General features: G+C 38.8%; 1 protein-coding gene across 5 annotated transcripts in view; it reads right to left on the bottom strand.

Annotated features, from left to right (window-relative positions):
- PLEKHH2 (pleckstrin homology, MyTH4 and FERM domain containing H2) overlaps positions 1-24,689 on the bottom strand; it is a 112,735-nt gene that overhangs the window by 45,710 nt on the left and 42,336 nt on the right. For all 5 annotated transcript variants that reach the window (XR_003143468.3, XR_003143469.3, XM_035696153.2 and 2 more), the window contains exons 7-15: positions 22,766-22,951; positions 19,116-20,077; positions 15,893-15,968; positions 14,441-14,535; positions 13,675-13,819; positions 10,919-11,055; positions 10,699-10,809; positions 10,447-10,533; positions 8,320-8,478 (exon numbers count right to left, since the gene is read on the bottom strand). Coding sequence is in view for 3 of the 5 variants with exons in the window: in XM_035696153.2 (XP_035552046.2) it covers positions 8,320-8,478; positions 10,447-10,533; positions 10,699-10,809; positions 10,919-11,055; positions 13,675-13,819; positions 14,441-14,535; positions 15,893-15,968; positions 19,116-20,077; positions 22,766-22,951 (1,958 nt within the window). In the remaining 2 variants the exon portion in view is untranslated. The remainder of the gene's footprint in view (positions 1-8,319; positions 8,479-10,446; positions 10,534-10,698; positions 10,810-10,918; positions 11,056-13,674; positions 13,820-14,440; positions 14,536-15,892; positions 15,969-19,115; positions 20,078-22,765; positions 22,952-24,689) is intronic.

The following is a 24,689-nucleotide window of genomic DNA, read 5'->3' as shown; positions in this document are numbered from 1 at the left end:
ATGTATCTAGCTTGCTAAGGTATAAGTGATATTCCAACCTACATTGTCCAAATGTGGTTTAAGATTTACCTGTTATAGCAGTAAAATGGCATGTTTCACTAAATGTTTGGTGAATGTCAAAGACTATGCCTAGAGAGAGCTGAGGATTCAAAGACGGATAAAAAAAAAGATGCCTATTCTACAAATAAGTGTATTTCATAGTTTCCATATTTCATAGATTTTCAATAACCTTGTGCCTCTGGTAACTCCTCAATAATGTTAGAAATGAGAAGATTAAAACCTAAAAAATTCTCCTGCTTTCACAGATATTAAAGATTTATGCATTCAAAATATCTGATGCCTTCTCCAGAGGGATTCATACAAAATAGTAAAATAATATTAAAATTTCTAATTCTATACTGAATAAACTGCCTATATGTCAGGAATGATGCTAAGCAAGTGGGAAAGAATTTGAATCTAGCTCTTGACTATGAATAGTCAGAGATTGCTCTAGGATCTGAGAAGAGGGATATGAACAAGACACAGGCTCCTCCCACAAGGAGCTCACGACTTTGTGGGGAAGACAGACAATGAAACCAGCAGTAGGCTATATACTAGCATGAAGAACACAAAAAATTTACATTTATATGTTTCACATGGAAGACATTTAATCAAAATGTTTACTGAATATTGTAGGTTTTTCATTCTTTGGTGGCTTTATGAAGATCCTTACTGTGAGTTCCTCCTTGCCCCAGTCCTGCCCAGGTACAGGCATTGAAGATCTTTGCCAGACAATCCCAGCCACACTGTCAAGACTAGAAAAATACCAAAAACTCCATTCTTGCCAGTGGGTAAGGTTTACAACAAGCCCCAATGCTCCAGACCTAGAATGTGGCATGCCAGGTTGAATTTCCCCTATCGTTCCCTGGCAGCCCCACTAAGCCTTGAAGCTAGATCCTCTCCTGCGACAGAGTGGGCTTCAATCTGGAGAGGCCCACCTCCTAGAAACCTAAGACATTGGCTAGTAAAACTAGAGCCTGACATTCTGTTGTCATGCTTGCTCATGGTGATAGGTATTACAGAGAAAACTAATGCAGAAGAGAAGTAAGTGCTTGGGGAAAGGGGAGGGGGTGTGCTTTACAGTTTAAGAGAAAGAGCTCAAGAAGGCCTCACTGATATTGAGTCTAGCCCTGAAGGAGGTGGACAAGCCATGCAGTCATCTGAGGGAAGAACACTCTGGACAAAGGGGTGAGAGTTAAGGCCCAGAGATGGTGTGTCTGAGACTGAGCAGTGAGGACAGAGGGGAGAGGTCACTGGGGAAGGGACATGGGGGTGGGGGAGGCATACATGTTTTGCAGGGCCCTTGGAATGACTTACATTGAAATGAACTGTTCTGATAGTAATACACTGGGGAGGAAGCAAACAACTGCCACAACAGATTTTACAGGAGGCAAGTCACCACAGAAGAAAAGGCTTGGTTTTTTGAGGTCAAAGGGACCATCACTTAAATTCCAGTTCTGCCTCCTGCTAGATGGAGGTCCTCAGGTGACTGACTTAACCTCTCAGCCTTTTTGTCCATAATGTGGTGTTACTGTAATACCTTATTGGGCTGCTGTGATGACCAAGAACCAAGAACCTGTAAATAAGAGATAATAGTAGCTACTCAATAAATGTTTCCTTCCTCACTATATGAATAAGGAGAAATAAAACATGTGTCATTTAAACCCACTCAAGCAGCCAGCCTTTGGACTTTCAAAGCTGGGGTTTAAGCAAACACCACCATCTGACAGTTTAATGGATTTAGAATCCGGCTTGAGCAGAAACAAAAAATGTCTCATGTGACAAGACATGCTTCAGTTTAATTAAATTTAGAAACATATATTTACAGACAAATATCCTGGAAGTTTTAAACAGTTTGCATCACCCAGGTTTCTTTTTTTTTTCTTTCTTCTTCTTTTAAACAAAATCTAGAAGGGCCTCTCATCAAAACTGTAGTATAATACATCTGGCTGTAGAGAGCATACTTTTGAAATGATTTGTCTTTAAAACAGAACAATGTGTACCTTTGAAGAACTACAAGCTAACAACGACCTTTGCCAGTTCACTGTAAAAGTTGTTTTAAAAAAACAATCTATCTTTACATATACATCTGACTGTGTTAGGATTTCTTAAAACTCTGAGTTATTCTGAAAAATTTATAATAAACCAAATTATGCTAGAAGAATCCTCATAAAAATTTAAAGGTGACCTCAAACTCCAGGGCTTTGGCGAATGAAATAACTGAAAGAATCCTTTTTTACCTTGAATCTCTAACAAAGGTCCTGCCTATCAGTTCTGTCTGAAACTTTGAAGGCATGGTATATCATACCCTAACCATTAGCCTCTGTCATCACAAAAAAATAGTCTCCCACATTTGTCTCTCCGCTCCTAAATTCTCACGCCTGTAGCCTTCACCACAAATCCTGCCACCCAGCCTTGCTGACTTCCCTATCTAGGTGAAAGTCTTGTGAGAATAACAGCTAGCATTTTAGGAGTGTTTATGATGTGCCAGGCACTGTGCTAAAGCACTTTATGTGCTTAAATAATTCATTTCATCCTCCCAGCACTCTGTGAGGGTGGCACTATGACTAACCCCCCACTTTACAGATGAGGACAGTCAGGCACAGAGCCTGCAAGGAACCTAGTCAAGGTGACGTGTGGGCAGGTGGCAGGGCCAGGACTTGCACCCATGCCCTTGCCCTTGCCTCTGCTTCACTGCCTCGCTACATCCTTAACTCACAGTTTCTTGCTCTCTTCATTTCCAAGAACCTTTATTATCTCTCCATTTTTGCCATCCATCCTTCTACCACACCCTCAACTTTTCTTCACTGGAAACTGCTCCACTTCTGAAACTGACAATCTATCCTCTGATCTCAACCTTCTCCCCCTCCTTCTCTCCTAACTTGCACCACTCCTATTCTTTGACCTCATGCCAAACTTTAAGTCCACCTGGTTCTTCCATTTTATTCCAGGTTATCAGTTCTCTCCTGGCCTCTCTCTCTTCCCTATCAACCTTGGATACTGAGTTTGGTCACAAAACAACTTTCTCCAAAGTCTGGGATTGTGTCACATATCCTGGTTCTAACATATCCACTCAATAAAATTTCATCTCCATCTGCTTTTAGGTAATCCAGTGGGGAGTGTGGGAAGAGAGAAAGAAGGTTATGAGGGGTTTTCAGACATAACATTAGCCATAGATAATAACTTAAAATTGAGTGATAAATACATTAGGGTACATTCTATTCTTTGTTCTACTTTCACATGTTTGAAATGCCCATTAAGAAAACATTTATATATATATATGTGTATATATATGTATAATCTTTATATATATACACACACATACATATATATACTTTTATATATATAGGGACACACCTATGACATATATATGTATATCATCCTGATGGGTATATATAAATCAAGTAAAGATTAATTGTAGAATCTACGTGGTGGCAGGATGGGTGTTCACTATAAAATAGTCCTCCAACTTTCCCGTATATTTGACATTTTACACAACAAAATGTTAGAAAAAATGACTATCCTCACATCACTACAATGTAAATTCTCTGTTCCTATTTCTGGGCATCAGAAGATGTGAGAGAAAAATAATCAATTATGAACTCAAATCACTAAAGTCAGGCAGGCCCTGATAACACTTATCGACCTTTCTATCTGCCCTTGAGTATTTCCCTATGTCTCTGATTATTCTCAGTTTTTTCCCTCATTCTCACTAAGTGACTTTGTCTTATGGAGTAATCTTCATCAAGAAAACTGAGGATATCGGACGCGGTATCACTCAATGCCCCACAAACTTAGATATTCATCCTTCTTTGCCTTTCTGCCAGCCCGGCCCTTCCACCATGCCCACGCACCATGCCCTTCCACTCACTTCTTCTGAGCCTTGTTCTTCATTTCCCACTTCACCTCTCTCACCTGGCTTCTTCCCCTCAGTTTGCAAATTCAAGGGATGCCTTTGCCATCCTAAAAATGCTTCTCCTGATACCATGTTCCCTACAGCTCCTTCTAATGCACTGGACTGTATGGACAGTCCTCCAAATCCAAATAACTCAAATACCGCACCTCTTCACCTCCCCTTTATGCTTAAACATACTGCAATGTGCCTTCCTTGCTGAGTGCTCCAAGGCATCTGATACTGCAGATTACTCCTTCTTTGTCAGACATTCCACTCCCCGCCCCGCATGATGTACCTTCCAGAGTCTTTTTACACATCTCCTCTATGTGCTCCTAGGCTTTGTAAAACCCAGTGTTCCAGCACCAGTCCCTGCTCTTCCACAACACACATGTCCCTGGGTGACTTCTCTCACTGTCACGAATTCCACCACTACATACATGCTGAGGATTCCCCAAATCCTTCTCTCCAACCTAACCCCCCTCCTTGGATGTAGTGTGGTGTTGCCACCTTCTGCTGGACTTGTTAATCCTTAACTCAGGTAGCCTCAAAGCTCTAAAAATTGGCAGGGTCCAAAATAGCCTTTGAATCATCCTAAAATTTCTCCTCCTCCCTGAGCTCTCTATTCATTCATTCATTCATTCATTCATTCATTTTAAAGTAGGCTCCACACCCAGCATGGAGCCCAACGCAGGGCTCGAACTTGTGATCCTGAGATCAAGACCTGAGCTGAAATCAAGAGTCGGACACTTAACCTAAGTGACTGAGCCACCCAGGTGCCCCACCCTGAGCTCTCCTATGTGGCACCATCTTTCACCCAATCGATCTTGTCTTTCCCACTTCCTAACCCCAAATTCAATCAATCTAACTGAAGATTTTACCTCCTACCATTACTTAACTTCACCCTCTCCTCTCTTGCCCTATGAACAATTCAGTCTCATCCTCTTCATAAGAGCCACTTCTGAAAATTGTTCTTAGAATGTCCAGCCTGCCTCCAGCAAAGCCACCTTCCTCTCAGCAGAGTGATCTGTTAACAACATGAATATGCCTCCCTGCCCTTGTTAGAGAGCTGAAGGGTTCCACATCACCTTCAGGATGAAAAAGTTCTTAACAAGGCAGAAAAAGCGCTCCATGATCAGGCTCCTCCAGCCTGCTCTCCAAAGGACTTGTTTTCACTGTTAAGTGTCAGTGTTTTGAAATACCCTGCCTCTGTTCTCCCTGGCTCCTAGCCTGAGAAACCTTCCCTGCCCATTGCCATTTGGTATAACTACTCCTCCTCCCTAAAGACTCAGCCCAAATGAATCTTCTCTCAGAAGTTCTCCTGATCCCACAGCCTAAATTAGATTTCTCTGTGACCTTACCATGCATCTCATAATTGCACTTGGTACATATCATTATAATATGCTATTTCCCTTTCTTTCCCAACAGATTATGAGGTTCTCTGAGGGATGGGGCAGTGCCCTCCTCATCTCAATATTCAGCCCGTTGCCTGGCATGTGGTAACTGCTCAATAAATTTTTGTTTTTTTAAACAAATGACTTTTTTTGTAGAGAAAATGTTCTTTCTTAAGCATTAAAATAAAAGTTGCAAGACTGAATATCCGGAATCAAATTAGTCAAGTTCTTAATATCTACCTACATATTTCTGTACTTAATAACAATGTGACAACTTGAAAAAACCTCCTCCCCTCCAAAGTATTCAAGTGCTGTTGTTCTACAGTATCTTAAATTGTAGCCTGAATGAGAGCTCAGAACAAGTCACTCAGAATAAGTGAGGGACGTTTTTCTCTTATAAGGCTGTGAGGGTGAAAATATGGGGGTGGACATGAAAAATGGTAGGAAGCAAACCTAATAAGCATCCTGTCTATAACCCCAAAAGGTTTAGTCATCTGATAATGATACCTACTTATTCTCATTTAAAATGCAATTGTGAGATGGGAGGCAGGGAATAGCATAAATGTAACATGCAAGAACTGACATTGCTATGTGGATGAAAAACAGTCAAACAAACAAATTGTGGGAGAAGCAACAAACCCTTAGCCACAGGATCATATTAAAGTCTAAGGGTTTGATAAACATTGTCCTTGAAATAGGAGGACAACTAGTTATTATGAATTATAGCAAGACTATGATTTAAAGTGGCACTGTGTTCACTGGAAAATATATATTTGCATAATACCAGTGAGATTCTAAGTCATTGGTAACAGAAAAAACATTTTCACAAAAATGTAACATTTTGGAAGAAAATAGCACGATTCTTTTTGAATATATTGGTGAATTTTTTCTCTTAATTTTGGTGTAGCTGGTCAATCTGTAAATATGACTGAGTAGCACCCATCTATGTTCCCACATTAATGCTAAGTATAAATTACATGGTGACATAGCTCTTCTAAATCTAAGTTTTTAACTTCTTACATAAACAAAGCACTTGAATGATGAGTGATTATTTAGAGGTTATTTTTGTGTATGATACTTTATATGTGAATATTTTATTGTTTTTTTTCTTAAAATGACCATTAGGATTTTTTTAATTTAAAAATAATATTTATCTCAGCATAAATCAATTCTTCCTCATTCTAAAAAAGTGAGAAAACAGAATGAAACAAGAATAAAATCAGAGTTATATCTTGGTATATTTCATATTCAGACATTTTTCTATAGATGTATATAACAAAATAGGATAACATAATACTAATATCTATTTTATCAACTAACAATACATCATAACATATTTCTATAGCACTAAATATTCTTTTACAATATTTAAAATGGCTGCATAGTAAAGTATTATCTGATTATATGCACTTGTTTAAACTATCCCCTATTCAGGGTACCTGGGTGGCTCAATTGGTTCTGCCTTTGGCTCTGCCTTCGACTCAGGTCATGATCTTGGGGTCCTGGGATTGAGCATCTCACTGGGCTCCCTGCTCAGTAGGGAGACTGCTCCCTCTGCCTCTGTTCCTCCTGCCCCCCCCCCCAGCTTGTGCTCTCTCTCTCTCTCTTTCTCTCTAATAAATAAAAACTTAAACAATAACAACAACAACAAAAAAAAAAACCTATCCCCTACTCTACATTTAAGTTGGGGCCAATTTTTCTTTATTATAAACTGTGCCATGCAAGTAATCTTTCTGAGGCAATTAAAATGTTCTATATCATGATAGAGTGACAGTAAATATTTGTTAAAACTCATCAAACTCTACACTTAAAATATGAATTTTATTTATTTTTTTTAAGTGGACTCCATGCCCAATGTGGAGCCCAACACGGGGTTTGAACTCATTACTCTGAGATCAAGACCTGAGCTGAGATCAAGAGCTGGACGCTTTACCAACTGAGTCACCCAGGTGTCCCATGATCTGCATTTTAATGTATGTTAATTATACATCATTTTTTTAAAATAGGAAAAAAAAACAAATAATGATGTGATGGACGTTCTTACACTTAAATCTTTGCAAACTAAGACTAATTCCTAATTATAAATTTTTTGGACTGAGATTGTTGTTTTTTTTTTTTTTTTTTTTTTAATTTATGATAGTCACACAGAGAGAGAGAGAAGCAGAGATATAGGCAGAGGGAGAAGCAGGCTCCATGCACCGGGAGCCCGATGTGGGATTCGATCCCGGGTCTCCAGGATCGCGCCCTGGGCCAAAGGCAGGCGCCAAACCACTGCGCCACCCAGGGATCCCGAGATTGTTGTTTTTAAACATTTAATATTCATTCATTTCTCCATTCAAAAGCATTCACTGAACTAACACTTTGGTCAAGACACTGCCAAATTGCCATCGTCGTCTTCTTTTTTTTTTTTTTCCCAAATTGTCTCTAAAGTAATATGCTCACTAGCAGATTTCTTAATTTGTGTCCATGCTGTGTTTCATAATTTTTAAAAATAGCCTCTCTTTGACCAGATGTTTTTTTTTAAGTAGGCTCCATGCCCAGCATGGAGCTCAATGTGGGGCTTGAATTCATGACTCTGAGATCAAGATCTGAGCTAAAATCAGCAGTTAGACACCTAACCAACTGAGCTACCCAGGAACAACTTGACCAGATTTTTGAAAATATCATTTGTGTTTTTTATGTCTACCAACTCTACTTCTTGCCCATTGTGTCTTTTGATCCTTTTCCCTGCAGTGATATTTACCCTTTACTTACTGATTAGGAAAAGCTTGTTTTTCACATGTTATAAATACTTGCCCAAGCTTTTCACCTATCTTTTAAAAATTCTGGTTAGGGAATTTTTGATAGTAAGAACATTTGGTATACTAAGTGAAACTTCCTTCTCCACCCAAGATAATATAAATATTCAATATACATACTCTCTGACCCCACTTATGATCAGTGGGGCTAATTCCTCAATTGCCTAGGACACTGTTACACACATAAAGTTCCTACCTTGGTGAGCAATCCCTTCACCGTTGGTTTGCCCTCAGGCTGCAGAAAAAGCGGGTTGGCAGCTTGTACTCGGAGAACATTCTGTAACACTTTAATCCATTCTTCCAATATGTTGGGAGAATCTGCAGTCAGATAGTATGTGTGTTTTTCAGTGGTCAACTAGAATGGGATGAGAAAGAGAGAGGAAAGGAAACTCTGAAGATTTAGGATTAATAGCATTTCCCTGTCTATCCTAAAAACATCATTGATTAACATAGAAACAAACATGCCATACCTTGAATCCTAGGAGCTAAATAAGTGACTCCATAAATAATTTAAAGTAGCTTAACCACTTTGTGAGAATTATAATAATTAACTTTATGTTGAAATAATTTTTTTTGTTTTAGTTTACTTTAAAAATTTTCAGAGTATTAAGCTTTTGAGTCATGATTTTTTATCTCATTTACTCTCGTTTTATCTCATTTACATTTTCTTTTTCTCCTTTAGATGTGCCACAGGCTCCTGGCTGTTGAAGTGAGCAGCATTGGAGACTGTAATAAAGTCATATATTTTCAGCAAATAAAGAGGAGTTATTTGTTATAGAAATGAAGAAATCAATTATAAATAAAATAAGAAGACCTTGCTTAGAAGAAGAGAAATTCTTACCACTAACATGATCAGTTCATAACTGAACTCACAATTTTTCATTTCAAAATTTCCAAATATTTCAGCCTATAGATGATTCTTTTTTAAAAAGATTTTATTTACTTATTTTAGAGAGAGGGTGGGAGAGAGAGAGGTAGCACATGGAGGGGGAGAGACGGGGAAAACAGAATTTTTTTTTAAGATTTTATTTATTCATGAGAGACACGAGAGAGAGAGAGAGGCAGAGACACAGACAGAGGGAGAAGTAGGCTCCATGCGGGGAGCCTGACATGGGACTCGATCTCGGGTCTCCAGGATCATGCCCTGGGCTGAAGGCAGCACTAAACCGCTGAGCCACTGGGGCTGCCCAGAAAAGAGAATCTTAAGCAGACTCCACCCTGACCTCACAGCCTGACACGGAACTCAATCCCAGGATCCTGAGATCAGGACCTGAGCCGAAACCAAGAGTTGGCCACTTAGCCAACTGTGCCACCTAGGCGCCCCAATTATAGATGATTCTTATCTGCCATGATTCAAAATGAAACTTTCCCTGATTCTCCCTTTTACATTCTTGGGCAGTTCTCAGGTATTATCTCCTGAAAACACTGATAATGAGCTTTATTCCGCTCTCCAAAGGAGCAAGATAAGAAAATAATAATTATTAAAGGCATTTCAAAAATGAAGTGTCTGAATTTAAATCGCATATACCAAATGATCTCAAAGGTGTGTGTTTTATTTATTTATGTATTTATTTTTTAAAGATTTTATTCATTCATTCATGAAAGATACAGAGAGAGAGAGAGGCAGAGACACAGGCAGAGGGAGAGGAAGGCTCCATGCAGGGAGCCCGATGTGGAACTCGATCCTGGGACTCCAGGATCACAGCTTGGGCCGAAGGCAGGCACTAAACTGCTGAGCCACCCAGGGATACCAGGTGTGTGTTTTAAATTTAACAGGTTTCAAGCAAGATTAGCCTTATTTTGTGGGTTAATAGCCAGCAGCTATGTCTAGGGTGTGACTTGATAAGTAAGGCAGCCTCTTCCTCACCAGTATCTTTCCACTTAGGTGCTGTAGCAGCTGAAGCTCATAGAAGAAATGCCATTTTCAGGTTCTATATTAAAATGCAAACTCTCCTGAATTTAGTAGTACATCAAATAATATCTTATTGGGAATTCATTTCTCAGATAAACCTTCCCTAAAATAGCTAGACATTTGAGAGCCGAGACCAGCTGGGAGATTAAGCATAGTAAGTCTAGAAAAAGAAGACTGAAAAGTATAAAAGGCAAAAAAAAAACCCACTGTGGTCACTCAACACAAATCTAGCTTATATTTTTGACTGAGAAGGCCTGGGGTTTCACATGTTTTTGAGGCATCACACTTAACACAAAGAGAATAAAGAAACACTGAATCATCCAACCTCTTCTCTGCTAGGTTGGATAATTAAGAACCAAGTTTTACATTACAAAAAAGAAAAAGAAAAAAAAAAAAGGTTTAAAAAAGTACCTGGACTGTTTGTTTGTTATCTCCTCTTAAAATGCTGCAGGATGCACTAAGTTCAATATGGCCCTGGGGTTTTCTAATTACATCACTCTGCAGAAAAGGAAGAAGACAAATGTTAACGTGATTGATTACCTGTAACAGTAATAGTAAGAAATGCTTTGTATAATTAATTGCATTACAGGGGAGAAAATCAATCAGGAGTTTGATTTACAGTTTGAGGAATTCAGTTCTACAGAGCAAGCACTTCCCACTCACCGGAGATTTATAGTAAAGTAATTCACCACCTTTAAGAACAAACCATCTCCTCTTCCAAGTCTTGACTTTACCACTCATTTTTAATAAATAGCCAGATTTTTCCAGTGGTTCCTAATTAAAGAAAAATTTTAAAATTTAAGTTTCCTTTTAGAGGCTCAAACTAACAAGATTCATTAATGTTTTGTTTTGTTTTGTTTATAAAATCTGATTCAGTGTTTACATTTTTCCCGTTATCACTGGATGATGAACAAGTTTTAGGGAGCTTCTGCTCTGGCTGTGAGTACTCCGTGTCTGTGGAGTAAGCATCTGGAGGAATGGCATAATCACTTTCAGAAGCCACTGAAGAGAGAGATACACCTAAATGAATAAAGAAATAAATCAATTCAACATTTAATAATCAGGTAGTCCAAACGCCAGCTGTGAGTTCTCTTAAGGAATACAGCTATTCCAACATCACAAGCCTTACTAGGAAGGCTTATTTTCATATCTTTCACCATAAAGAACTTTTAGAGCAGAAAACAGAACTAAAGGGTAAGGATTATCATGCAAACCTCCAAGGAAGTCACAGGAAAATAAATACTTTGATATGATTATAAGCACAGCTAATTTTACATAAACTGTGCAATATGTAAATATATATAAAACATACACAAAAATACTAATGTATCTTTCATTAAGGATTAAAAATGTGTATTTACATATTGATATATGTAAGTAAACACATGTTTGATTTTAATTTATCAAGATTTGTGCAATCTCATTTTAGACCACTTAGTTTTTGTAATCACTCTTAAAGTAATTCACATCAAAAACAACTTCAGAACTTTAGTAGTATTTTTCATACGTCAAATACACCAGTTTGTAAATTTCTAAAATCTTTTTGTGAAAGAAAAGCAGTAAGACTTAAAGATATAAACAGACTATTTGATTTGCCAGCAGCTACAAAGTAAAATTCAAGGGAACATTTTCACAATAATTCACTTGCCTTTTTCAGAAAATGACTTGCAAGTTGCAAGCCACATTTGCAGGGTCACTACAATTGTAGATTTTCAATATAATAAAATCAAGGACTGGGCAGCCCAGGTGGCTCAGGGGTTTAGCGCCGCCTTCAGCCCAGGGTGTGATCCCAGATATCTGGGATCAAGTCCCACATCAGGCTCCCTGCATGGGGCCTGCTTCTCCCTCTGCCTGTATCTCTGCCTCTCTCTCTGTGTGTCTCTCATTAATAAATAAATAAAATCTTTAAAAAAAAAATCAAGAACTTACATCATTATTCATTGCAGCATCTGGCAATTTTTTCAAGTGTTTATTAACATTTAAGGGACTTGTTAGGGCAATGTCACTATATCTTTATTCTTGTTTATTCGACTAAGACAAGTAACAGTCATGACAAGAATGATACCTTTATTTTTCATCGAATAACAAGAATTTAGATTTGTAAGGGACCTCAGAGATCATCTTGATTAAGGCCTTCATTCTCTAAGGAGACTAAGGCCCAGAGATTAAATTAAAACATTTGTCTGGGGGATCCGTGGGTGGCTCAGCAGTTTGGTGCCCGCCTTTGACCCAGGGCATGATCCTGGAGTCCCGGGATCAAGTCCCGAATTGGGCTCCCTGCATGGAGCCTGCTTCTCCCTCTGCCTGTGTCTCTGCCTCTCTTTCTGTCTCTCATGAATAAATAAATAAAATCTTAAAAAAAAAAAAACAAAAAAAAAAACCACACATTTGTTCGAAGTCAAATGGCTAAGCAGGAGCAATGGTGGAGTGCAAATATAAGGCGCCCTGGTCCAGAGCCAGTGTGCTACGCACTCTCCTGGGTGCTAAGGATAGAGCAGACCACAAAACAGGAAAACCTCTGCTTTCATGGAACATAGATTCTAGTCAGTGGAGGTAGACAAAAAATAGGCAGTAAGTGCTATGAAAAAATACAATATAGGGCAGACTAGAGGGAGTTAAAAGAGCTAGTAGTTGGAGAAGAGGAAGGGATTGTGATTTGAATGGTGTGCTTGGGGTGGATCTCCCTGAGAAGGCAGTGTTTGAGCAAAGCATGGTGTATGTGCCATCTGGGGGGAAGAATACTGGGTAGAGAGGAAACAATCAGTAGAAGGCCCTGAAATAAAAGCATCCCTGGTATGTCCTTGAAACAGGAAGAGGGTCAGTGTGGCCAGAGCTGAGTAAAGAAGGAGAAAGAAGAGATCAAAGACATGAGTCCCATAACACCTGAGAATCATTAAGAGTCTTAGCAGTGTTTTGGGCAAAAGTGTGATATAACTGGATTCTGGCTGTTGGGGGGCCGAGGCAGAAAAGAGGCCAGTGGAAATCCAAATTACTAAGCCTATGAAAATTGAGCAGCTCCAGTTGAAGTTGAGGGGTTGAGGATTACCTAGGGGGTTCCATGGAACATGGTTTGAAGGCCAAAAAGTACAGTGCATTAAAGGCTTTTGTAAAATACAGGTGTCATTTTGTATGATTATGTCTCTCTATAACCTCTACCTATGCCAAAAATGTCTCCAAAATCCACTAAAAATCACAGACCTGCCCAAAGTAAAGTTTTTGTTGGTTTTCATCTTAATATCAGACTATCAAGTTTTTAGATGTATTTTCTTTGCCACTTAGAGTAACAAATTTAGCTGAAATAAGTCTATTCCATTATTATCCAAAATGCCACACACCAATTGTAAAAGAGAAACATCATTTTGGCCAATTATCTCACTCTATTCCCATAATAAAGTGATCTCTCTCTTCTGTAAGAGATAAGGTTAAAAAAAAAAAAAAAAGATCATGTGGCTTGCTTGAGTGGAATCACAGAAAGAATTAAGAAGAGAATTAGGACCAGAATATAAGCATCTTAGTCCTGGCTAATTCTCTTTTCACTTTGGTTCGAAGCAAGTACTTTGTTTTTAAAAAAATCCTTCTATGGAAATAAAATTCCTATTAAATATGCTGACTTATTTGGAGTTGTCTTGTATGCCTCACCTCGTTTCATGGCTCTGGGGCTGCCTGGTCCGCTCCGACTGCGTGTGTCTGACTCTGAAGTCCGGGAGCTAGATCTGGAACTATCTTCTTCCTCTGACCCAGAGGAGTCATCCAGGAACGGACTGCTGCTTATTTGGGTTGCCTTCTAAAGAAAAGCACACAGCCTATATATGTCCATCTCTAAAGTCACCTCTCTTTTTAGATGTGAAATGTTTTACCAGAAGTCATGGAATAAAATTTTTTTTTAAGGAATGTAAGAATATACTTTGGCATTATCAAAGTCATGTTGTTAAATCCCAGATTCTAATTAGCAAGACACTTATCAAATATAAAAGATTCCTGAAAACATAAGGCCCTTAATACTTGACAATGCTTATTTTAATTATTTCAAGTAAGAGGGCGGAATTCAGGCAATGACGGAAAAATCTTTCCAAATTAGGAATCTCCACTATACATCATTAATAGTGATATTTCTTTAAACAATTAACCACCAAGAAGGGGGTGGAAAAATCACATGGGGTATAACAAACTTCTAGTTTAGTATTAGACTAGTAGTAGACTTCTAGTACTCTGAGAAGCATAAGTATCTTCTCTAGATCTTTCCATTTCTTCTCTTTTTATGATATATTAGTGTGAACATCTAAAACTCCCTATGAAGGAAGAGTCTGTGTAAAATGTCAAGAATGGAATCTGGAGCTTGAATAAACAGTTTTCTGGATCCACCATGAAGAAAGCCACATGTTTAGCAGTAACAATAATGACTTACCCCCTTCAAAGTTGTATACACTGGGGTTGTCATATTCTTGTATATCAGAGAGGTATAAAGCCCTGATGTGGTATAGGAGAGCAGAGCAACAGAATCTGAAACAGAAAACAAAGTGGCTTAAAAAAAACAAACAAAAAAAACTTCTCTCTAGCACTTAGGTCTATTCCCAATGAATGTGAGCTAGCAAAACTTCCAATTAAAGAGAAGCTGGATTAACACACATGACTGTTCTCATATTGTCTGCTTTAAGAACGCTACTCTGTCTTCCATGGCTCATTATTTCCTCACATGTGCTACTTCCCCAACTAGACTGTAAGCTCTTTGCAAGTAAGGATCATAGCTTTTATTTCTTTCTTTGGCAGGCACCTCTCTCCAGCTCAGGCTGGACAGAAATAGCACAAACACCTGTTGATTCAGTGACCAGTACCCTTTGAAGATACTCTCTGATTATTCGTAGCCCTATTAGTGACATGGTGTGGTGCTAAAATACTGGCATGCTTGAGACTTTATCAGGCGAACCTCATGTTGTAAGCTTAGAGTATAATTTCCTGAATGGCTAGAATAGAAGGTTGCTGAGAAGAAACAGAACATCAACGTTTGCCTCTAAGATTTGGATTAGTGTTGGATAGGAAGGGGGCTAGGAGAAGGAACTATAGGAAAATTTATCTTTTTATTCCAGACAGTTCTCTGTTATTTGGTTTTACTTTTTATAATGGGAATGCATTCCTTCTTTAAAACTTTTTTGAAGAAAGAAAGAAGGAATGTGTTTTAAACGCTGGAAAAAGGACACAGAGATGGATATTACTGCAGTTTTAAACAGCTGAAACTCCACAATTTCTTTTATCTTCTTTTAGGCAAAAACAAAAAAAGGCACTTTCTACATCAGAGTTCAACACAGATGTGCCCCTATGTTGGGTAACAATGAATTTCAACTTTAAAATGTAAATCAGCAACCTTCGAAATTATTTTCTAAAAGTTTTACATAATTCTATGTTTTACATATTCTAAAAGTTTTACATATTCTATGACTAGATGTTTAGGAAGTTGCTGGCTAGTGAAATGGCAATACAAAATCAATAATTTTTTAAAACATTTTTTGGAATATAAGAAAAACATATGTAAGAAACACATAAGATTTACCACCTTAACCATTTCTAGTGCATAGTTCAGTTAGTGTTAATTATATGCGCACTTGTAAATCAGGTCTCCAGATTGTTTTTATCTTGCAAATCTGACACTCTATACCCATTATTAAGCAATACCCCCTCCACACCACTGCCACCCAGGCCCTACTCACCACCCTTCCACTTTCTGTTTCTATGAATTTTCTATGAACTTTAGATCCCTCATAGAAGTGGAATCATACAGTATTTATCTTTTCATGACTGGCTTATTTCCTTTAGCATTATGTCTTCAACGTTCATCCACATGGTAGCATGCAAAATCACTTACTTTTATTAACATTCTCCATATTGAAGGCCTCAGACATTCGAATACCTGATTTGGCTACAGCATAAATTCTGCTCTCCTAATATAAAAGAGAGATTTAAACTGGATATTTAAAAGCAAAGAAATGATTACTTTCAGTACACATGTTTTTCATTTGTTCTTCATTTAATATACACTAGAGCAGAGCATTATTATAAAACTGTCATCAGTGCCAACTCAAATATGCCACCATGAACAGCACTGCAGACATTTTCCATCTATTAGTCATTCCATTATTTATCTTTGTTTCCAAGTTTTTGTTTGGCATTTTAAATTATTTTGAAGAAATAGGAAAAAAGTAAGAGAGAACTTATTCATAATCATTGACTACACATAAACACCACATTTAGTATTCTAACATTTTAGAACATGGTTAAAGAAAAAAAAAAAACAGAAAACCTTGAATGGTTGTAATATGAGGTTAGAAACCATTCATAATCATTGACTACACATAAAATATTACCTTTAATATCCTACTATTCTAGAATATGGTGAAAGAAAGGAGAAAAATCTAGAAGTCAGAAATCACAGAGCAGCATTAAGTGCTATCATCTCCTTAGCTCAATGTACATTTCAATGAAGTAGAAGGAACACCCGAGGCCAAATAGAAAGTGCATTTGAGAATGGCAATGGAATTTATAATATTGTCTTATTCCAAAAACAGGTTATTTTGCTTTCTCTTCTTCGAGAGAACTCTCCGAAAGTGGTGCTGGAAAGGTTATTAGCCCTGCCCTCTGTAACAAAAGGGATTCCAGGTTGTTCTTAACACATCATCAGCATGTCGTTAATTCTGCGCTGCATATAAGCTGGACACAGTTGCCTGGACCAGAGCATAGCAGGTGCCGATCACAGTCCTCTTCAGGACTATGCCAGCCAGTGTCCTGCTAGGTAACGGGCATGAGGTCTCTAGCTATCTGAGACACTTTAATTTGGAGAGTGGCTGAGTGAATGAATCAGATGTGGTTTCTTTGAGAACGTGATTGTGAGATACGGAATAGAAAGTGTATGAAAGCAGGAGATGAGAGGCAGCTGGAAGCATGACAGAGGGGCTGTTAGGAATGAGACAAGCAGAGTCACTGCAGGCAGGAGAGGTCAAGCTAAGCCACTACTGGACCCGGGGCCGTGGGTGTCACCTGCTTCTAAGCAGTAAGTGCTGCTGAAACATCACGTGTTTTCCCCACTACAGTGACTATTGTATTTTGAGTGATAGTCCAGTTCAGTAAGGATGGGCTATGCCTTCAAATAAACCCTTAAAAATCCTTAAGATAAACTCTCATAAGTTGAGGTAACTGGAATACATCTCTTTTCCTTGAAACCTGAAAATACCTAACAAACACCGAAATAAAACCTCAAACTTGGCCAGTCTGCTAGAAGGCTTTTGAAAAGCAATACTACTTTTTCAAGATTGAATAGCTTCAGAAGACACATTGAGGACAGAAAGGCAACAGAGTAGGAAAGTGGTGTGCCAAACAAAGCGAACTTGAAAAGCCTAACCTAAATCTCTGAAAATCTCAACATAATAAAAGCAAAAATTTTGAATCCTCACTGCCTAAAGGATAACATAATTGAAATTCCAGAGATTCACATGCCAATAATGTCTACTTTTTTGTGCTACCCAGAATTTAATAATGAACTGCAGACAGTTTCATGCAGACACTGCAATGAAATGTTCTTTCAAAAGTAAGAAAGAGCAGATACATCTCAAGGTCTGAATTTGCAGTAGGAAAACATGGTTGCCTTAATTTGCTTATAATCACATGGGTCATTAAATAAAAAATAATAACAGAACATGACCCCCGAACCCAAAAAATCCTGCAACCCAGATGCTTCTCTGGAGGCCAAAGGTTAAACTATATATCTCTATGTGAAGGAAAAGTTTTTTTTTTCTCTCTCTCTTTTTTTTTTTTTTAATTTTTTTTATTTATTTATGATAGTCACACAGAGAGAGAGAGAGAGGCAGAGACACAGGCAGAGGGAGAAGCAGACTCCATGCACCGGGAGCCCGACATGGGATTCGATCCCAGGTCTCCAGGATTGCGCCCTGGGCCAAAGGCAGGCACCAAACCGCTGCGCCACCCAGGGATCCCCTGAAGGAAAAGTTAAACTTACAAGACAGATAATTTCAGTTTGTTTCAAATATAAGAATAGCTTTTTAATCTAGTGATGTACATATTCCTATAAAGAATCACACAATTGATGGGTTTAACAATTGTATTAATGATCAGTGTTTCTCTTGTTTTTAAGATTTTTGTTTATATATTTTATTTGAGAGAGAGGGTGAGCGTACACGCGTGCATGAACAGTGGGGAGAGGCAGAGGGACAAGCAGATTCCTTGCTGAGAAAGAAGCCCAACACAGAAAGATCCCAGGACCCCGGGATCATGACCTGAACTGAAGGTAGATGCTTAACTGACTGAGCCACCCAGATGCCTAATGGTCAATGTTTCAATGGAAGAAATTTCAATGTATTCTAGATACATAGGACGATGCCTTTGGTTAAAGCAATGGATTTATAAGCTCATGAAGAGTAAAATTAAATTTCTCTTAAATCAATCAAGTAAATGATTAATTAAGTTCAAAAACTGATGACAAATAAGAGTTAAGTATCCTGGCTCCAAATTTGCCCAAAGTGTTACACAAGTAGGAGACACCCTTCTTCCACACCCTTGGTGTTTCCTTCCACTCCAGATCCCTCTCCAACCATTCATTTCTCCTTCCAAGGAAGAAGAAAGGTTTACTGTGATAAGTAGGCTTAGAAGGAGAAACCAGACAGGCACCTTCCTCTCTCTTTTCTCTTGAAAAGTAAAGGCATGTAGGAAACCCCATTTGTTCTTTCTCTGGGCTGTGAGCTATTTTGGACGGGCAGGCCTCTCCTCAAGAAGCCTCTGAGACTGGTTTATAAATCTAGAGAATTTTGAGTTCAGTATTGGAAAGGTCATCTGCCCAGCAATTCTCTAAAATCAGTTTTCTGAGTTTATAAAGATAATATATTCATCTCCCACCCATCTTCACCTTCTCTTATTCTCAACTGACTCAGAACTCAGTGGCAAAAGAGAAGGGGAAATGGTATTCTGAAAACTGAGACTTTTCAGAACAATCTGGGTCTGAAAAGAAGTAAAGTAAAACCTGAAAGTGGACATTAGTTAAAAAGCAGCGTGCGAGGGTCGCACACAGCAGTATCATTTACCCAAGAGGGAAACCGGTGCAGCGGCGGGGTAGGCGGTTTGCTGCACGCCGGCTTCTTGGCCACGTCGCAGGTTTCCTGGTCATCGGAGCATGGGGATTCCAGGGAGTCGTAGGAAAACAATCCATCATCACAACTGGTGTCCATATTCTCTAAAATGTCTGTACTGTCATCATCAACCAGGTCAAGGTCTGTTTCCTGGGGTCTGAGCGGCCGTATCATGCTTATAGCATTTCTATTTGTGCCAAACATCCTATCGGAGCTTAACTGTGGTTGACTTAAGTGTCTTTTGGCTAGCGCCACACTTATACTGAAAACATTAGGAATCCTTAACTTTGGGGGCGGCAGGTATGATGAAGATGCTAACTGTGTGCCTCTTCCAGGGAGTGAGTTAGGATGCTTGGGAGTCAAAGCTGGAGTCAAAATAGGGCTGGGGGTGTTGGCCTCACTAGACGAAGATGAATAATCCAGTCTCTGAGACTGAAATTTTTTATTCAGTTCATCCGACGAACTATCATGCTCCTTTTTACTTGATTCAGAATTTCCCTTTATGAGAGGACAATTCTGAGCTTTCCACTGTGCCTCCTGTTGCCAAGAATACAGCTTCTTGTGTTCTAGTCTCTTAATGCCGAAAGTCTCTTCTTCAAATATAGAACTGCTGTCATCAGATGCTGTCAGGTACACTTCGCTGCCCATCCTGCTGCACTGTACCCCTTCCTCTGATGTGTGACTGGAAAGGGTAGACGTATACCTGCACTTGGATCTTCCTTTGCTCTCATCTTCCTCATCAGAACTCCAGTCACTTCCTGGAGCCCCAGAATTCTGAGATGTGCCACCATCTGTTGCAAAGCTTGTTCTTGTATTCTGATTCTGTTCTGGGACACAAGGGGTTTGATGCAATGTCCTCTGACCCCGGTTGTTTTCTTGAATTTGGTTCTCGCCCGACTTTTCTGGAATTTCCATTTCTAGAAAAGTAACATCATATCAGCATGTTGCCTTTGATAATGTGAGCTTTCTATATATTTAAGCTTTATGAAACCACACTGTAAAAAGTGCCATTTTCATATAAATAAAGTTAATTTACATTATCCTTTCTTAGCTGTCTTGTTTAAACCCAACTTTTTTTTTTAAAAGATTTTTTTATTCATTTATTCATTAGAGAGAGAGAGAGAGAGGCAGAGACACAGGCAGAGGGAGAAGCAGGCTCCATGCAGGACTCGATCCCGGGACTCCAGGCTCATGCCCTGGGACAAAGGCAGGCGCTAAACCGTTGAGCCACCCAGGGATCCCCTTTAAATCCAACTTTGAAAACTGTAAGCTTTAATATAAAATATGAGCCCTAACACTTTTTTTTTTTTTTAACAAAGAAACATGTTGGGGAAAAGGAAACTGACAACAGTTTAAAATGAAAAAGCAAAATGTGAAACAGGGCAACTCTATCAAAGAAAGCAGCCACCAAAGAATACCACTAATTCTATTCTATTTTATTTTTTTTAAGATTTTATTTATTTATTGATGAGGAGAGAGAGAGAGAGAGAGAGAGAGAGAGAGGCAGAGACACAGGGAGAGGAAGAAGCGGGCTCCATGCAGGGAGCCCAACGTGGGACTCGATCCCGGGTCTCCAGGATCACGCCCTGGGCTGAAGGCGGCGCTAAACCACTGAGCCACCCGGGCTGCCCACTAATTCTATTTTAAAGCAAAGAGAATGACAGCCCTCTTTCAACTAAATTTCAAAATTATCATAAGAAAATTTAAACATAATAAATATAAGGCTATAGTTAAAAAAAAACATTGTTCCCAAGTTTCAATATATGAAATATGCAAAGCCATGAAGAAACATAAACACAGGAAAGCCTTCTTCATTCTACTTTTGGTTAATTCATATCCATGAATGTGTTTTATAACAAGAATAATGCTCTTTAACAATGTCTTTCGGGCAGCCCGGTGGCTCAGCGGTTTAGTGCCTGCCTTCAGCCCAGAGCGTAATCCTGGAGACCTGGGATCGAGTCCCTCGTTGGGCTCCCTGCATGGAGCCTACTTCTCCCTCTGCCTGTGTCTCTCCCTCTCTCTCTCTCTGTCTTTCATGAATAAATAAATAAAATCTTTAAAAAAAAAAGTCTTTCAATATGGCCTATTTTTTTAAATATAATTAACAGAATGAACCACTGGCTTCATAAACAGCAATCTAAAAATTTGTACGATCTGTAAAGACTACAAGAGAAACTTTTAAAACATAGATATGACCTTCATAAAAAGGAAATAGAGGCTGAACAAATAAACTCTATGATTTGGTATCGAGCAATTTGTTAAATTTGCAAGGGAGCCAGAGCTTCAGGATAGGCAATCTCAGCTGTACCGAGCTATATTCAACTGACAGAAAGTGGAAGGGAAATTAAAATGAGGGATCCCTGGGTGGCGCAGTGGTTTGGCGCCTGCCTTTGGCCCAGGGCACGATCCTGGAGATCCAGGATCGAATCCCACGTCGGGCTCCCGGTGCATGGAGCCTGCTTCTCCCTCTGCCTGTGTCTCTGCCTCTCTCTCTCTCTCTCTGTGACTATCATAAATAATAAATAAAAAAAAAAATTAAAAAAAAAAAAGAAATTAAAATGACTTCTTGAAAAAGGAAAAAAAAAATTGCAACTAACAGCATAAAAGCAAGTAGCAAAGGAGAATTCCAATTGGAACAACATTATGTAGTTTTCAGGATTTTACAACCAAGCATAGAGCCAGCTTTTTAGTGCTATAGTTTTTCTCCTTTGGAGGAAGGAAGCAGGAGCTGAAAACAGAGATGGTGCAAATTCAAGCCTTTCTAAAATAATTGGGCAAAGTCACACTACAGGTGGCAAAGTCAGGAACTGTACAACAGAGCAAATTTTAAAGGGGCTTTATGAATAAAAGAAGGGTAGAAATCTGCACGCCAGTCCAGGACTTTAAACATCTATGCTAATATTTTCCTCTCTGAAGCAAAACCAAAAAGGGAAAAATCAAAGCATTTACTAAACTGTCCCCCTGGAGTTCTTTTTCTTTATAAGTTTGCTATGCCATATTTAACTTTGTATTTGATATCAGGTAATTTTTAAATATTTTAAGTAAATAATAGTTCATCATTCTAATGGGATGTGCAACTAAAACAAGTACCTTGTGAGTACAAAGGTGAACTTTTTAATTTTTAATATCGCTGCTATCTACTGCAGGAAAAAGTATCAAGGGGGGAAAATCAGTCTCTTCTATGCTTCCTTGTCAAAGACTCTCAAAAAAAAAAAAAAAAACCACACAAGATAACTAATTATATAAATTAAAGGCTGGATTTTGCTCTTTAAAAATATTTTTATAAACATCAAATTGTTAAGAAAAAAAAAGGAAAATTAAACAGTATTTGGATGAATCTTAGTAAATGATTTTTCCTTTTATTTTATTTATTTTAAAGATTTTATTTATTCATGATAGTCACAGAGAGAGAGAGAGAGAGGCAGAGACACAGGCAGAGGGAGAAGCAGGCTCCATGCAGGGAGCCCGACGTGGGATTCGATCCCGGGTCTCCAGGATCGCGCCCTGGGCCAAAGGCAGGCACTAAATCGCTGCGCCACCCAGGGATCCCTGATATTTCCTTTAAAAAAAAAAAGTAAAAGTAAATTTCTCTAGTCCATAAATACCTTCTATGTCTTTTCCCTCCGTGAACTCAGGTTCTTTGGATGATATCTTGCTCATTTCCTCAGATTTTACTACTTGAGGAGGGCTCCTTGCTCGGGATAAAAAGCATCCAAAGGTCAAACTGCTTAGGCGCTGGCCTTCCGAAAGCTTTGGTGTGGAGACAGAGGATGACTTCTTTCCTTGAACTTCTGTAACATCATTCATCAAAACCAAGATCTGAATTTTTTATAAGTTTACTAAACATAGAACCAAAGTGTATAAAAATCTGGACAAATCACAGCTTATGACAGAAAAAAGCATGAAGTTTATCTTTATTGATGTCTAGTAACATGGACCCCTCAATGTCTAGTATCACATGCTAATGTTTAAATCTGTTTATATATTTTGAATGTTCTAAGTATTTTTTAACTGTAGAGAGAATATCTAATCCCTTTAAAAGTAGTTCTTAAACAAAAACAAAACCACAAACAAAAAAACAGATTGTAGACAAGTAGAGGATTATAGCTTCTTGCAAAATCATATACTGGTAAATATCAGTCAAGAACTGGCAAAATTTGATTGAGCAGCAATGCTGCTAATGGTGAGAGAAGAGGGACTGAGGTCCTGATTGCCAAGACAACCAAAGGAAATTATATCATCACTGGGGAAAATATCACGTGATCACTGTACTAACTTTTGCTATCTTACTTTTCAGTTTGCTTCTCCCATAACAGCCAATGGAGGTGCTTGATCTATGGATGACCACAATATGGAGGGCCTTCATCACTTCTTTAGAGAAAAAAAGGGGAGGGGACAGCTTCTAGATAGAGAATTTAGATAGCTTGAGTAATGATTAATCCTGGGTTTAACCAATCTTGAAAGAGTTGTAACATACCTGCTTGCAAGATTAAAACTATGGAGGGGGCGCCTGGGTGGTGCAATTGGTTAAGTGTCTAACTCTTATTTTGGCTCAGGTCATGATCTCAGAGTCCTGGAATCAAGCCCACATTGGGCAGACTTAAGGAGTCTTCTTAAGATGCTCTCCTCTCAGAACGCCTGGATGGCTCAGCGGTTGAGCATCTGCCTTTGGCTTGGGGCGTGATCCCAAGGTCTCAGGATCCAGTCCCACATCAGGCTCCCTGCATGGAGTCTGCTTATCCCTCTGCCTCTGTCTCTGCCTCTCTGTGGTTCTCATGAATAAAGAAATAAAATCTTAAAAAAAAAAAAAAAAAAAAAAGATGCTCTCCCCTCTCCCTGTGCCTACCCCTTACCCATTCCCCCAGCTCTCTCTTTCTCGGTCTAAAATAAATAAATAAAATCTGTAAAAGCATAGAGATAGTAAGAAAGGTTTCCCAGGGGCACCTGGGTGACTCAATCAGTTAAGCGCCTGCCTTTGGCTCAGGTCATAATCTCAGGGTCCTGGGGTTGAGCCCCACATTGGGCTCCCTGCTCAGTGGGACCTTGCTCCTCCCTCCCGCTTGTGCTCTTTCACTCTCTCTCAGATAGATAAATAAAATCTTGAAGAAAAAAAAAGAGAGAGAAAAAGAAACCCTACCTCCAAAATTAAATTCTTCTTTTTTAAGATTTATTTATTTATTCATGAGAGACACAGACTGAGAGAGAGAGGAGAGACATAGTCAGAGGGAGAAGCAGGCTCCCCATAGGGAGCCCGATGTCGGACTCGATCCTGGATCTCGGGATCACGACCTGAGCGAAGGCAGGCACCCAACCGTTGAGCCACCCAGGTGTCCCCCAAATTAAATTTTTAATTAACTCTGGGAGAACACCAAAGGAGTAAATTAAATAGCAGCTGATAACTGAGTAGAGCATAAGAAAACTCTTTACACAGTATATTCCTTTAGGTGTATCTTTTACTATTTTTATGTTATCTCTCACAGAACTAATCCACAGTATTTTAATAATCATATATATGGATATACATTTTTA

This window comes from Canis lupus, chromosome 10 (assembly GCF_003254725.2).
Source record: "Canis lupus dingo isolate Sandy chromosome 10, ASM325472v2, whole genome shotgun sequence".
In the NCBI taxonomy this organism is placed as follows: domain Eukaryota; kingdom Metazoa; phylum Chordata; class Mammalia; order Carnivora; family Canidae; genus Canis; species Canis lupus.
This window is presented reverse-complemented; position numbering and strand designations above follow the sequence as displayed.